The following is a 15,932-nucleotide window of genomic DNA, read 5'->3' as shown; positions in this document are numbered from 1 at the left end:
GCATCTCCACGTCTTTCCTCGCATTCTGTCATTTCCTTCCCTGATGGCATATTATAGCTAAAAGCAGTTTCCCGGTAAACACCTGTTTCTACTTGCCACCTATCCGATCTGCAGCACTGAGGAACCAAGACGGATTCTCAGGGTTCAGGACCAGCAAAACATCTGGCTGCACATGACCCCTGGTTCTCAATGAGGGGAAAGGGAATTGCCCGTGAGGTTCATTTAGGGGGCGGAGGGGGGAGCAGAACTGGTCCCATTTTAATCCACTTCTTTTCAAACTGCTCGCACACCCTCACCCTACCTCCAAGCAATGTCTCAAATATTCACGTGCAAGCTTCTGGGATCCTTGACCCCAAGCGAAAGGAAGCTTACAGGGCCTTCCAAAGAACTTATGCTTTCAAAAAATGTCTCATGACCTCTTATTTAAAAAAAAAAAAGTGAGGGACGCCCTCACTCAATCAGTGAAGCGTCTGCCTTTGGCTCAGGTCATGATCTCAGGGTCCTGGGATCAAGCAGGGAGCCTGCTTCTCCCTCTGGCCCTCCCTCTACTCGGTTCTCGCTCTCTCAAATAAATAAATAAAGTTTTTTCTGTGGAAAGAGCTGAGATGCCCTTCAACAGATGAATGGATAAAGAAGATGAGGTCCATATATACAATGGAATATTACTCAGCCATCAGAAAGGATGAATACCCAACTTTTACATCAACATGGATGGGACTGGAGAAGATTATGCTAAGTAAGTGAAGCAGAGAAAGTCAATTATCATATGGTTTCACTTATTTGTGGAACATAAGGAATAGCATGGAGGACATTGGGGGGGGAATCAGATGGGTAGATGAACCATAAGAGACTGTGGACTCTGAGAAACAAACTGAGGCTTCTGGAGGGGAGTGGGGTGGGGGGATGGGTTAGCCCAGTGATGGGTATTAAGGAGGGCACATTCTGCATGGAGCACTGGGTGTTATACGAAAACAATGAATCATGGAACACTACACCAAAATCTAATGATGTACTGTATGGTGACTAACATAACATAATAAAATAAAATTTATAAATAAATAAAGTTTTAAAAATAATAATAAAATTTTATTTTAAAAAGTGGGATAAAGAAATCCTTCTCAGCAAAGCTGTTACTAGCTCCCCAGTGCCTCCCCAATGTGGTCATACCTGCTCAGAGTGCATTCAGGAGAGCAGACCCTGGACAATGTGTAATCAGCATACCGTCAGTGCCCCTAGCTTGACCTTAAAGCCATCAGGACTCATGGCACCCCTTTGGCGGCTAATTCATAACTAATATGGAACCCGACCCTCCCAAACTATATGCCTCTTCTCCAGTTTGCACCTGTCACCAAAGCATTTTGTTAAACCCAACCTCAAACGCTGCCTCCACCAAAAACTCTTGATCTTCCCATCTGGATGTGCCTTCCCTTTTGGGATGATCCAGCCCTTGGGCCTCTCTCATAGCTCGTATCACAACTACATAGTATTATAAGCCACTTGGGAACTAATGTCACTCCCATCCTCCTTCCAGTCCAACAAGACCCCTGGAGTTATCACTTCCATCTTATTTACATCTGGTATTCCAGTAGAGCTTGGTTGATGCCATGATTCTCCATGGTAACAACAGTTCTAATTCACTGAGCCCGTTTAAGGTGGGCATGCTAATAGACAATGGATAGGAAGGATCTCCATCTTATATGATCTTTGTAATGTCTTGTATAATTGTTACAGTATTGTTATCCCCACTACAGGATACACAATCTCAGAGAAGGCCCATTTTGTTCCCCACACAGGCCAAGCATGATTTCACCTCAGGGTCTTTGCACTGGCTGGTCCCTCTGCCTGGGTCATTCTTCCCCAGATAGGCACATGGCTTCCTACTTCCTTGCTTCAAGTGTTTGCTCAGTAAACACCCTATCTATGGAGATAGGAGAGTTTCCTGGCTGCCCCACCCTCTGACATCCCTACTCTTCCTCCCCACGGCTCTTCTTACTATAGAATATCCTACCCGTATTAGACTATACCTCCAAGAGGACAGGGGCTTTGGTCTCTATTGTTTACAGGTATGTGTCCACCACCTAAAAGAACACCCAGCACAGAACAGGTGCTCAGTGAAGACTTGTTGAGTAGAACTCAACCGTCTAAGGTAACTGAGCAAGTAACTGATGGAACCAACCAGTAACAGATGTACCCTCATCTGTCTGGCCTCAACCATGTTCTTAAACATTGCCTTCTGTATTTGTGGAACCCAAAGCAATGCAAGAACAATTCTCTTTTCCTCAACTACAATTAAACTCATTATTCTTAACTCATTCTTTTACTTCTTCAGCCCTTAGATATTAAAATTACCCAGACTCTTTGGGACTTAGGCCAACATTCATGTCTGTCACCATTTATGTGGTGGGTCCCACCTTTCTTCGTTTGCTAGCTTACTGTCCAGGTATCTTTTTTCCCCCTGAGACTTCTCTGCACCATCCTGCTGGTGAGTATACACTGTTTCCTGGGTACCATGTTTTCCTGTTTTATGCCCTTATTCACCTGGGACACATCCACCAAGTGCTGTAACCTAGGAAAGGGGGCGTAGGAAATCCATTTTATCAGAACTAGCAAGACTGAAAATATTTGATTCTGCCTTTATATGGATAATTTGGCTAGGTATAGATTTTAGGTTAAAAATAACTTTCCCCTGGGCGCCTGGGTGGCTCAGTTGGTTGAGCGGCTGCCTTTGGCTCAGGTCATGATCCTGGAGTCACAGGATCGAGTCCCGCATCGGACTCCCTGCTCGGCAGGGAGTCTGCTTCTCCCTCTGACCCTCCTCCCTCTCATGCTCTCTCTCATTCTCTCTCTCTCAAATAAATAAATAAAATCTTTAAAAAAAAAAAAACTTTCCCGGGGCTCCTTGCTCCGTGGGAAGCCTGCTACTCCCTCTCCCACTCCCCCCTGCTTGTGTTCCCTCTCTGGCTGTCTCTCTCTCTGTCAAATAAATAAATCTTAAAAAAAAAAAAAACTTTCCCCCAGAACTTTGAGCACATCACCTGATTGTTCTCCCCCCTCCCCCACCCCCAGTATTGCTACTGCAAATCAGGAGGCATCTGTTTTATTTATCTCCAGTGGCCTGAGGGTCTTTATGTTCGTGCTTTGAAATTTCATGGTGCGGAATGGGGAAATCTCCTATTCCGAGCATGGGGCATTTCCTATAAAGGTACAAGTCCCTCAGCTCCGAGGAATTGTAGCCATATTACTTCTTTGGTAGCTTGCTTCCCTCCATTCTCTTTCTCGGACTCCGAAAATGTGTTAGATCTCTTGGATGTATCTTGTATGCATTATTATTGCATTACTCTCAGAGTTTCTCTCTCCTTCCCTATATGGCTACCATCTGAGTACTCGATTTCCTTGACTACTTCCCACTCGTTCTATCAAATTTTTTATTTGGGTAGTGATAGTTTTACAGCTTATAAAGATTTTTTTGTTCTTTGATCCTCTCACGTATCACGCAGTTCTTATTTAATAAACACAAGATCTTCTTAAATCCTTCTCAGTACTGATTCTAAAGTTTTTCCTTGTTTCCTTTAATCTCTTTTATTCTGTAAATTATGTGTTTCTTCTGAGAGACAGTTCATTTTTCTATTTTTTTTCATGCCACTAATTCTCCCCAATTCCTCAGTAATCCCTACTAATTTATCATATTTGAGAAGGAAAAACCTGGCATTCGTTTCTCCCACTGCAACATAAATGGAAGTATTTCCTACTAAATAACCCTGAGTTAGAATTTCTGACAGGGAGGGTGGAGCATATGGGCTGGCCTTCTTCCTTGAGGATGAGAGGGTGAAGGGCAGCCCAGCCCTGTTCCAGCATACCACCCACAGCCTGTGTGGTACAAATTTTGTCCAGGCCACGGCAGCCAAACCAAGTCTAACTTTCTCGGCCTGTCCAGTTTCTTCAGGAGACCACTCCTGCTCTTCACCTTGGAGTAAGCATGGGCCACAGGGTCGCCATCTTGGTAGCCAAGAGGGTATGTGAGTGGGAGGAAGAAGCTGACTTCAAGTTGTGTCAAGCACTGAGTTCCAAGGAATCCCTCTGTCTTTAGCCCCACGCTCTCCCCAGACCCCAGCTCAACCCTGACAACTGAGCCTGTCCAAGAATTCACAGAAGACCGCCAGTCCACCTCCGCCATGCTGACAGCGCAGATTCTCGGGAGGAAATTCTATGTTCTAATTGCTCATCACTCCTATCTTTTTTGCTTTCTAGAAAATTTATGGCTTGTTTTTGATGAGACCCACCTGCTGGCCTCTGTGTTCTTGTCTCTTTCATGGCTCACCCGTCGTAATTCTGTACTTTATTTTTCTGAGGATCTGGACAGAGGGGAGGCAAATGCATGGACAGAGTATGCCATCTTGAACCATTGTCCAAGACACATTCTCATGTTTTTAATTTATATTTTCCTAGTTAAATTAAAGCATGATTGAAATCATGTAAGTGTCAGTGATACTGGAAAGGCTTTGACAGAATTCTACACAAAGTTTTCACTTTCCTACAAAGGTACAAAAAAGACCTGTTTGCCCCATTTTAACTAGCAAGGCTGCCATGTGGTAGGAAGGGAAGGGTAGGTATTAGTTTCTGTGGATCAACACAAAAGACATCAGGTAGGCCTTTTGGGCCACCCAGCATTCCAAACATTTAGTTCCAGACCCAGCCACTAACTTACTGTAATGGGATGTTACAATGACAGTCTCCCAGATGCGAGTTTGGCATGGACATAGACAAAGGATGTCCGATCACCATTTCTGTGCATCTTGGGCTCTGGGAAGATGGAGGCAGAGGTCACCAGGACAGAGGAATTTTGCTGAAGACATTTTAGTCTCTGTACTCTTGGAGGGAATGCCTGGAGACAGTGGGCTTCCATGGGACCACTTGGATTTGAGTCCCCTGCTTGTAAAATGAGGGTCCAGAATTCTAGAGGCCAAATGGCTGACAGAACAATCACTTTGTTGGTGGAAGTAGGGAAGGGACATTGGGTGCAGGATGCCAGAATGCAGCATGCAGGAGAGAGACTATATTATATGCTGATCTAGAACATACCCTGGACCGGGACTGAGTGCTGAGAGCAAGAGCTTCTGAGGAAGAGGCTGGACCTGAGGGGCATGGCCAGCAGGGAATGACATGGAACTTCAGAGGCTGGGGAGGAGACCCCAGGGAGGGCTAGCTCCAAAACCCTCCCCAGAAATGTTGGTTGAAAAATCAGCCTTCGCTGCCTTTGAAAGAAGATTAAAGTGTTGATTGATATCACAGGCTGATCACATTCAAATTAGTGAGTCTAAACTAGAAATTTTTGTTTTACTTAAGGGTGAGCAGAAGGTTCACAAAAACTGATTGAGTGTTTGTCCACTGGCAAGGAAAGATCACCTTCGAGAAAGGCGACTGAAAGGAACAGCGGCAGCCAGATATCATGTTGCGTTCGGCCCACATCCCCAGTGTTGTGTGTTAAACAAACTCGCTCATTATTTGAGTAGAGTTCATGTTTCCTTTGAGAACCTGACAGTGGAGCCTGCAAAGCTTTTATATGGCATTAGGTGGGGCTTCTTTCTTTCTTATAACAGGTGCACCTGGAATCATTAACAAGTCAAAGAATGGAGTTGAAATCACCAAATATGCGGAATTGGGGATTTCTGATATGTGATACACTCTAAATACTGAGTTTAAGTCCACTTGGCAGAGGTTAAAGACGGACATGCCTTGACCAAATTCTTGTCCATACGAAGCCAATTTTGGCTGTAATCACTGGTTAAGAATCTGCCTTTAATTCATTTCATTTTTGCCTCAAAATAAGCTTCTGATGTTTGACTTAACTTTAATACCTATTTACAACTCAGATTTCTCCTTTTAATAGGATTAATTTTGCTCTAAAGCAGAAAATGAAAGGATCATGCTGTTTCCTTTACAAAAGTGAATAAAAAATAGGTACTGGTAAAGTCGTATTCAGTAGGATTACTGACACATTTTTGAGATAGTTTTGCTTCTTCAAAATCACTAGTTACTTAAATAAATTAAAAACTGGGACTGTATTTCTATATTCTTGGTGTTTTTCTTCATTAACAAAAAATATACTACCTCTATCCCAATACCATGTACGTTTAAGAGGATAGAAAAGCTGGACTCAAAGTGATCTAGGTTCAAATCACATCCCCGTCACTTTGCCAAGTAACTCTGGGCAAGTAACTTCTCACCGAGAAGCCTCAGTTTCCAAATCTGTAGGATGCGGCAAAAATCACACCTACCTCCTTAAGTTGTTGGAAACTACATGAGATACAGTTTGCAACGTGTCTGGCACAATGCCTGGCATGTAGCAAATGCTTTATCCTGCAGTATGGGGTTCTTTAAAACATAACTTTACTCATCATGCACAAAATGAATAAATTTAACTTTTAAACTATCAAAAAGAAAAAAAATAAGCAACCTATTTGTCAAGAGAAAATGTAAGAACTAGTTATGCCGTTTATTTAGCTTTCTTCCTCTACCAGGTATAAGTCATGATTGTCACATTCCAAAACAAGTGTGTGGGGGGAGGTGGGGGGCAGGGGGAGTTTCGACAACTAGGCCTGGGAGCAGGGATGGGCTATTCCAGTGCTTTCCCAAGTGTTTCCCTGCCTGTTCCTTCTTGTAAATCTATCCTCCACTCAGTCCCCGCAATGGAGTTTTTAACGTGCAAATAGGTTCATGTCAGCTGTCTAAGGAAGGGACGAAATTACATGCCCCTTACTACTCATCTCTTCTACTCTCTACTCTCCCCCTCCCCCACCACCTCTACCATCCATTTCTGGCTCAGGAAACCCTGATTTGACGACACTCTCTACCCATCACACTCCCTACCCCTCACTCCCCACCTTCTTTACTCTTGGACTTGGTTCCAGCTACCATTCCTCACTAGTTCCGTCTACACCACTTAGCTCTGGGGCTACCACATCAAGGAAGCATCTGTGGCCCACATCCAAAACGATGGTAAGATGTCCCTGCAGGATGTTCCCACAGAACCCACATCTACCGGATCCCAGCACGGGGGTTAAGATTGTCCATTCATGTATCTGTTCCGAAATTGGGTCTCTTGAGGGCAAAGATGATCTCTCACTCATCTCTGTCTGTCCAACACAGACACTGATACGTTTTCAGACTCAAAAGATTTCCTTTGTGTCTGAAGCAAAAATGAATGACTTCTTCCATACACAGCCAAGTTAGTATGGTGGTATTATTAAATAAAATGAATTAACTTTTACTGAGCCAGGAAATGTGCTAGTACTTTATATACGTTCTCTTATTTATGTCTAAATCAGACAAAGAGATACTACTTTGATCCCCCAGATGAGAGAACAATTTCAAGAAGGTGTGTAATGCACACCTTGGGCAAGGCGGAACTGGGTTTCCACTCAGGCACCGTTATATGGTGAAAAGAGATACCAAGAAGGAGGAGGAGGAGGTAGAAAGAAAACATTCTAAGAGGTCTTCAGATCCTGATGACCTAACACTTGAGAAATCACACTTTTCTAGGTTTAATCTGAATTTGGTGTTTTCCCAGAGAGCTGAACTCCCAAATTTCTGGCCACACTTTATAAAAGTTTGGCCACTGGGAAGATCTAGTGGAAAATGTCAAAGAATGTTCTTTACCAAGTGCCCCCTACAATTGATGGCTTGAAATCCTCAGACAGAACTTTGAATCTCTAGAGATAATTGTAGCTAAGCAATAAAAACTGCTTGGAAACATTCTGCACATTTTTAGTCTCCAGTTTTCCTTCTCCCCTTTTTTGTGGACCACCCTCTGCCTTCAGTAGGATTTCCCCACCATCCTTCACTGAAAGTGTTCAACAATGTCATTGAACAGTCTTCCTTTGCCTTGACTTCTTAATTGCACTTGGCATAGTATCTTCTACCTTGAGGTACGCTCTTCTCTTGGTTTCTCAGAAATGACACTGACCTACACTTCTTTCTTTTGTTGCCTTCTTCTCAACTCCCAGATCTTTAGATCTGTATGTGTGTGTGGGGGGAATCAGCACTTGATCCTTGGACCTCTTCTCTCTACACTTACTCCCTAAGTGGTCTCTTCTAGCTTCATGGTCTTAAATACTGCCCACCTGCTTATGACTCCCTCATTTTGATCTCTAGCCTGGCCTTCTCCCCTGAACTCTGACCTGTGAATCCAACGGTCTAAGTTCACATGTATTTTGGGTCTGGTGGACAGATAGCACATGTTCAAAACCAAGATCTTAATATTTACTAGCACTGCCTCCAATCCAACTAGACTCCTCTGCAGCTCGCCCCACCTCAGCCCACAGGGACTCTGTTCTTCTGGGTGTTGGGTCTGTGAGACAATCCGGTCAGCTCTACCATATATATGCGTCCAGAATTACACTACTTTTTATAAATTCCATTGCTACCATCCTGACCCAAGCCATAATGCTCTCTTGCTTAGATTACTACAATAACCCCCCTATCGGTATTCTGGCTTCTGCTCTTGATCCCCTACGATATTTTCTCTACACAGCAGACTGACAGCCCCTGTTATAAATGAAGTCAGCTTGTGTCACTCCTTGGCCCAAATCCTCAATGGCTCCCATGGATTTGGCACGGCTAGCCACCTCAAATCCTCATCAAGATGTACGAGGCTTTCCCTTTCACCCCGACCTGGCTGTTCACTTTGCTGACCTCATGTCATTTCTTTGCCCTCCTTCTCGCTGATCCACCCCCACTGGACTCCTTGCTGGTCTGCAAACATATCAGACATAACCCCCTTTACCAGCCTTGGAACTTGCTACTCCTTCTGTTCAGCATGCGGTTCCCCACATATTAGTATGGTCAGCTCCCTCACTTCCTTCATGACCCACTCAAAAGTCACCTTCTAATTAGAGTTTTCCCTGGCCACTCTACCAAAACTATTTATCATGCTGATTTTCTGTCGTCTCCATTTGAAAGGAGGCCAGGGATTTGGGTTGATATTGATCACTGCTGTATCCTCAGGGTCTAAATCAATGCTGGAACATAAAAGGTGCTTAATAATTACTGAATGAATTAACTCATTCAATAGTGAAAGTCACTCCCTATCCCATATTTGTACTTCGTAGTTATCACTGACAAATCTCCAAAATCACAACCCTGAGCAACCAAAAGCTATTTTTCAGGCTTGACTTCAACTGTGCTTGCTTTCAATCAGCAAGCCAACGGCTTCAAACTCTATAATGTCTGGAATGATATCGAACACACAGATTAGGTGTGGGGTCCCCAAGCTCCATTATTCCGGATCTCTTGCAGATGTTAGAGTCTGTCCCCACACCTTTCCTGGGCCATAGTTTTCTAATTTCTAAATGGGGAATGTGATCTTCTGCCACCCAAGTATTTATGCAGAGCTATAGAGTAATTTTAAACTCAAAAACCACCAGCAGCAATTTGCATGAGAAAAATCTTTAAATGAATATTTAAAAGCATGCGTTTTGAACAAATAATGCAAACATTAAAGTGTTCATGGTAGCTCTAAAATTAAGAATCGTCAATGGCACATTGATTGTTTTTTTTCCTACCAGGGAGCATGATGAAACATGGGCATTGAATCTGAGGGATGGTTGGAAAGGCAGAGGCAAGAGACGGCGCATGGATTGTGTGGCTCTCACTCTCGGGAAGTGCGCCTCTTCCTGGCCAACACCTCCCTATCCCCAAACACACACACATCAAACCCTCAGTAACAGTCGTTCAAGGTTTTACAGAGAGTAAGTGATTTTCACCTCATATTTACTTTTAAAACCTCCTCCTAAATTCAGTGACATAAAGAACAGCGAGGCTTTCCTTCTGCCCCATTCACGCTCCCCCCACTCTCCAACAGACCCATACTCCCTATTTTCACTAAGATGACTGAGTGGAGCAAGCACACGTTTAGGCCATATAATCAGCAGGAGAAAGAGTTGGGAGCTAAGCTCTTGGCTTCTTTCCCCAGGTTTGCACAGGAAATGCAGTGGCTGTTGGCAAGCCACGGGGCTCTCTGGGGCTCAGGCTCCTCCCCCTGTGGCCACTGAGAAGGGCAAGGAGGGCAGTTTAGGTCACCTACAGGCTCTGCAGCTGGCTCCCCACTCCTTGACTGATCTAGCAACTTATTTCACAAATGTATAAAACGAAGTTTCCAAACTTCTGTATACAAAAGTTTCCACGTTTGTCTCCTAGCCACCTCTGCCGTCCAGACTGCTAATCCTGAGTCCTTACTTTGGCACAGTCGCTGGGTGGGCATTAACGATCGTCTACCTCCAAGAGTCTCTTAAGGAGCGTGAGAGAGAGTTTTCATTCCAGTAAACACAGCTAGCATGATCTGGGGGCACCGGAATTCCAGCCTGCATCCTGCTATACCAGGCCGGTCCACACTGGCAGTTACCGTGCTGCATTAAAGCAGACCCTGGACACCTGCCTCTTGTATGCAACAAGTTCCCCCCCTTTTTTTTAAATCCTATTTATCTTCACAGTCATCTATTTATGTCAAGAAAGGAAACATACGAGCACAGCATCTGTTACTAGAGTGGCACAATTACCAAATACTTTCATAAGAGGAAAAAAAAATCAACAATAAATCTGGGTTCATTGTCAGGTGCTTTAGGAGACAAAACATTAGTCTTTCAATCACAGTGTCTTGTTTAAGCTGAGCAGATGGCGCTACCAGCAGAGAAGCACCAGCTCAGCCTGGTCTTTGATGGGCATAACGACCACAGAAATGTCACCTCTGAATTGGCAGAGAAAAAGCAGGTTTCTTATCATAAACCCAGTCCAGCCCAACCCCTCCGTCCCTATAATAAGCAGGGAATAAATTCAAGGGACTTCATTACTGGTTATTTTTCCCCCACTGTGGGAAACTATGTAAATGCAATGGGTATGGGGGAGTCTTTTACTCTTCTCAGTAACTAAATTTAGACATAATATTAAAAAAATTTGAATAAGTTAGAGCCATAACAAAGTAGTGACAATTCAAGGCAATTAATCGTTGGTTACTTTCTCACTATTCTGGAAATCTATGTAAACTGAATGGCTGCTTTGGGAAAATCGCCCATTTTTCTACAACGAAATGGAGGTAACTATAGGTGATCATAGAGCTTCTGCAATTTTTATTTGCTTTCTCTTTTTCTGGATATCATCAACAGGTCTGCGTGGTTCTTTATTAAATTTGACTTCATTTTATGGATGTCTTAGTCTTCGGACTGGGGAGAGAGAAGGAGGGAGAGAGAAACTGAGAGACTGAGAGAGGGAGATTGAGAGACGTTAGTTTGAGAGACTGCATTACTTCCCAAAGAAGTAACTGGCATATTTCAGTTTAGCCACTAACGTAGCCTAGGGACGGCCCGGCTTTCTCTGCATCCCGCGGATGCCTCACACTGGCCCACAGACACGCCCAGCTCGAGTTCCGCTCAAGGCCAGCGCTCTGCTCCGTCCTGCACGCTCCCCTGCAACGCAAAGCGCCCAGGTTGTCCCCCACCCGGGGCGGAGCCGCGGCAAGTGGTCAGCGAGCCGGTTACCTGCCAGGCTGCCCGGCCTCTGGAGCGTGGCCGTGGCATACAGCTCCTGCGAGTGCTTGCTGTACTGCTCGGACGCGTGGACCAGGCGCTTGGTGGGCGACAGGGTGGCGTACGTGCCGATGGTGGAGCTCAGCTGGTGGATGGGCGAGGAGGAGATGGTGGACTGCACGGTGGGGGGCGAGGTCACGCGGATCGGGGACAGGCCGGCCGAGGACACGACGATGTTGATGGGCGAGCTGGTGCTGTAGGACTTGGCCAGGCGGCTGGGCGACTGCTTGGGCGAGGAGCCGCGCGGCGCGGCGTAGGCGGCGCCCTCGGGGGCCGAGCCGCCGCGCTGCAGCTTGGTGGGCGAGCCGCCCTGCGGCGCGGCCAGCGGGGAGCCCCCGCGCGGTGGCGCGGGCAGCGTGGAGCTGGAGTAGTAGAGCGCGGCGGCGGCGGCGGCGGCGGGCGGCGCGTCGGGCAGGTGGAAGGCGCTGCCCAGGCTGGGCGCGAACGGCTCCCGCGGCGGCGGCGGCGGCGGCGGCGCGGGCTCGGGCCCCGCCAGGTGCGCCGCGCGGCTCGTGGTGCCCTGTGCGCGGGAGAGGAGAGAACACGCGCGCTTAGCCGGCTGGCAGCAAAGGGCCCCCCACCCCCGCCTTCCCCGCGCGGCGCGGCCCCCCGGCGAGGGAGGGAAACTCGGGCGCGCTCGGCGGCGGCACCGCGCGCGGGATCGGGACGCAGACGCCCCTCGATCTTCTCCGGCAGGGTCTTTTCCGCCAGGAGGGAACGGCCGACAGTGGGGTGGGAATCGCGCCCGGGAGTGGGACAGTGTTCTGCTTACACATCTACGATGTTTCGGCAACAGCAGAGGCATCGCATTAGGCACATCAAGATTTTAAAAGGCCACCCAGCAGGGCCATCGGGATCCGTTCCTTCTGATGAGAAATCAAGGCACTACATCCCCCTCCCCCACGGTCATTCCACTGGATACAGTTTCTACCTCCAAAATCGGCTAAGTTTTATACTTATCTGGAGAACATCAAGAATAAACATACTTCTCAGAGTTTATTCTGTTGCTATTGTCGTGGTGAGTCTTCGTTTTGGACCAGGAAAGTTAAAAGGAGGGAAAAACTATTAAGTCAAAATAAATACCCTTGGTCTTTCAGTATTAAAAATAAATAAAGCATTTCTAGAGGAATCAGAGCAATTGCAAATGCAAGACTAAAAAAGCCTCCCTCTTCTAGATTTTAACGCTGGGCAACAAATCTTTCAGCATCTCTCTCTCCCTCTCTCTCTCTAGCTGGCTTTTAAGAGCCCCCTGCAGCTGTGTCTTCAAATTGAAAGCCAGTTGCCTCTCATTTATTTACAAGAACACAAAAGACAACAAGGGCTGGCGTGGAGCTGGAGAGACCGTTGGAGGGGAAAGCACTTTCCTTGAATCTTGTCCAGAGACAAATTTGCATTCGAATGAAAACACTACATTGTCAACCACTTCTGGGCAGGAGGTCTGGGATCTTCCAGGCTTTCCCGGGAGCAGAAAGGTTTTTGAGAGCAGGCTGGTGTGAAAAGGGGTTGGGATTGTGCGCAGAGAGAGAGAGAGAAACTGGGAAGGAAGGTTTTGAAATTACGGGTGGGAACTGAGTGGGAAGGAGGAAGTGGGTAAGATGGAGGGAAGGGGGAGAGACTCAACAGATGCCATCCATTAAAAGTTTCAATGCTGCCTCTCCACCCATTTTGGAATGGCAATTGGCAGATAACAGTGGGGGCACCTCCATTCGCACACCCATAGTGTTCCAAATGTTATCTGGATGTCAGGTTCATGGGAAGATCCGAGGGAGTTAATGTGAGTCAAATCAAAATCCTTTATTAAGGGCAGTGGGATGAAAGGAGATAAAGTGTGTGTATGTGTGTGTGCATGTATATGTGATGCATGTATTTTACCTATTTGTGTATATTTTATATCAGTCCACTGACAAAGATTTTCTCCTGGACCAAACTCTAGTCAGGCTCCTCTGAACTCTCTTCTCAATGAGCCCCTGGTTCGGGGAGCTTCTGTAGTTCATCTCCGCATTGTCTGGTATAAGCAAGAATCCTGCTGAGTCAGTTTAGCCAGAAGCTCCCACAGTCCATGGTGGATCACCCTGCAGGTCCCACCTGGTTCCTCCTGCCCCACTGCCCATCAGGTGCCTTCTCAGCAGGGGGCTTGCCTTCAGCAAGAATCCTGTGAGGTAGGTTTAGTCAGAGCCCCCTACCCCTGATGTTTCCTCTTAGCAATTTTCTGCCACTGACTGCACCCTGCTCCTTGGCCAGAAATCCCACTTCTCCTTGTTGAAGTAAGGACTGAGCCTAGTTCATTACCGAGGTCTCTTTTCCTCTACTATAGTAGTTTTTTTTCTCCCCTGAATAAAATCTGTAGTCACCACTTTACCGTCCAGCTCTAGTTTTCTTTTAACACCACTGAGCAATTATTTTGAATTTAACAGGAGTGAAAGTAAAATGTAAACGCCATAACTTTGTTCCCAATAAGGTGTCTCCAGACACTAGAGCAAGGCCTGATTCATAGTAGAGATACCATGGATATTTGCGGAATAAAGGAATAGTTAATAAAGCCGATCCCAAATCTTTGGGATGGGGTGGGGGTGGGGTTATGTGTGGAGGATGGTGGAGAAGCTCGATAGAACCGGTGAGCTCAACCGGTGAGCTCATCCTGAGCCCCGAGATATATTCCGGCATCATCCAGAGTCAGAAGGCACCTGCTTACTTCCAATGCTGCTTCCATCCCAGTAGAAGTTCTGAGCATGAAATGTATAGGCTGGGCTTCTCGAACCTGACTGGGTATTATCAGCGGAGGAGCTTTTTAAAAAATCTCAGTATCCAGGCTATACCCTAGCCATTCAGGGTCTCTGGAGATGGGACTCAAGCAGCAGGCTTTTAGGAAGCTCTCCAGGTGATTCCAATGTGCAACCATATAGGAGAACAAGTTCTCCCTAGAGCACTAGTTTTCTGAGTGTGGTCCCTGCCTGCAATCAGCATCAGCCCACTCTTACTGAATTGGAGATTCTGACACAGGGGCCCAGGGAGCTGTTTTAACAAGTTCTAAAGGTGATTATGGTGCTTGCTAGTTGACAAGCCCCCGATCTAGAAGAGATTCTGATTCCGGGGTCTGGAGTGAGCCTGAGAGCCTGCATTTCTAACAGCTTCCCAGGGGAGGCGGATGCCGGCTGATATGAGAACCACCATTAGAGCAGACAGGGACCTTCTTCCCTTCGCTTTTCTTCTGACGCTCTCCTGGGGCCTGAGGTACATTCAGCTGTGCAGAACCCAGCTGACAAGTGGCGGAAAAGCCTACGACAGGAATTTTCTCTAAACCTTTCCTACAGGAGCAGAAGGAGGAGAGAGAACCCCAGAGGCTCTAAGGAGAGTCCCTGCTCATAACAGAACGAATACTTTGTGTTATGTCTTGCATATATACCATTAATAATAGCCCTATGTGACATTAATGATATCACTGCCAAGTTGCATAATTTTTAATAAACAAATACTAAAGTATACCGATATAAACTAAAGCAATGCTAAGTAGAACTCTAGGATTTAAACATTAGAATGATGTGGGTCCTAGGAAAACCCTGAACACACTCAGCACACGTTTAATGTCCCTTTCAATCTGTTGGAACGTCTAGTTTCAGGAGCACTAAATGCTAAATATTATTGTCTCGAAAGATTCCTTAAAGGGCCCCCAACTCTGTGGAAGTTTTGAGAACTGCCATATCAGCTCCAGGTGTTTTGACAGGCTCTAGCAGCCAGTTCAACAATCTTTTAAATATTGTAGCATCTTGGTGAAATTTTGCCATTTTTTACATGAAAAAAATTAAAACATAAGAAATAAAAATTTACATGCTCTTTAAGATTGGTATTGCTCATGTCAGAAATGTTTTGTATCTGCACTGCCCAATATGGTAACCACTAGACACAGGAGCCTATTGGGTACTTAAAATTGGCATTGGATTTTAACACATATTTAATTTTAACTAATTTGAACTAAAATAGGCAAATGTGGCTGGTGGCCCACCTTACTGGACTATGCTATAAGCCACTTTGCAGTTTATAATAAATAATCCAGGGGTGTTAGCCTCCCTTCGAATGGCTATGGAGTCATAAGGGCCTAAGAACGAGTCTTTGGTTACACAGAGAATTCTGTTTTTACAGCATCAATTGGACAAAAGCAGTAGTCTTTTGGGAGCTTGTTTCCACTCTTTTGGTTATGTTTTGTTCCATTATGTGATTTTATTTAGCAACTCTTAGCCAGTTAAGGATACAAAATCCATGCCTCAGACCTAGGTTTATTACTACCTAGGTCACTGGGTTAAAAATAATATAAACAGATTTTAACATGCATAGAATGTCACCCACTTCACTGTCACAGAA

The 15,932-nt window shown here is 45.7% G+C and overlaps 1 protein-coding gene across 3 annotated transcripts in view; it reads right to left on the bottom strand.

Moving 5' to 3' along the window:
* Positions 1–15,932, bottom strand: part of CTNND2 (catenin delta 2) — an 894,910-nt gene that overhangs the window by 362,990 nt on the left and 515,988 nt on the right. For all 3 annotated transcript variants that reach the window (XM_064596859.1, XM_045863465.2, XM_045863474.2), the window contains exon 7: positions 11,529–12,096. In XM_064596859.1, coding sequence (XP_064452929.1) covers positions 11,529–12,096 — 568 coding nt within the window. The remainder of the gene's footprint in view (positions 1–11,528; positions 12,097–15,932) is intronic.

The sequence above is a fragment of the Mirounga angustirostris genome, unplaced genomic scaffold (genome assembly GCF_029215605.1).
Source record: "Mirounga angustirostris isolate CCGP_5_RB_7025 unplaced genomic scaffold, mMirAng1.0.hap1 SCAF_7, whole genome shotgun sequence".
NCBI lineage: Eukaryota > Metazoa > Chordata > Mammalia > Carnivora > Phocidae > Mirounga > Mirounga angustirostris.
The sequence above is the reverse complement of the archived record's forward strand: the minus strand, read 5'-3'. Positions and strand labels throughout refer to the sequence as shown.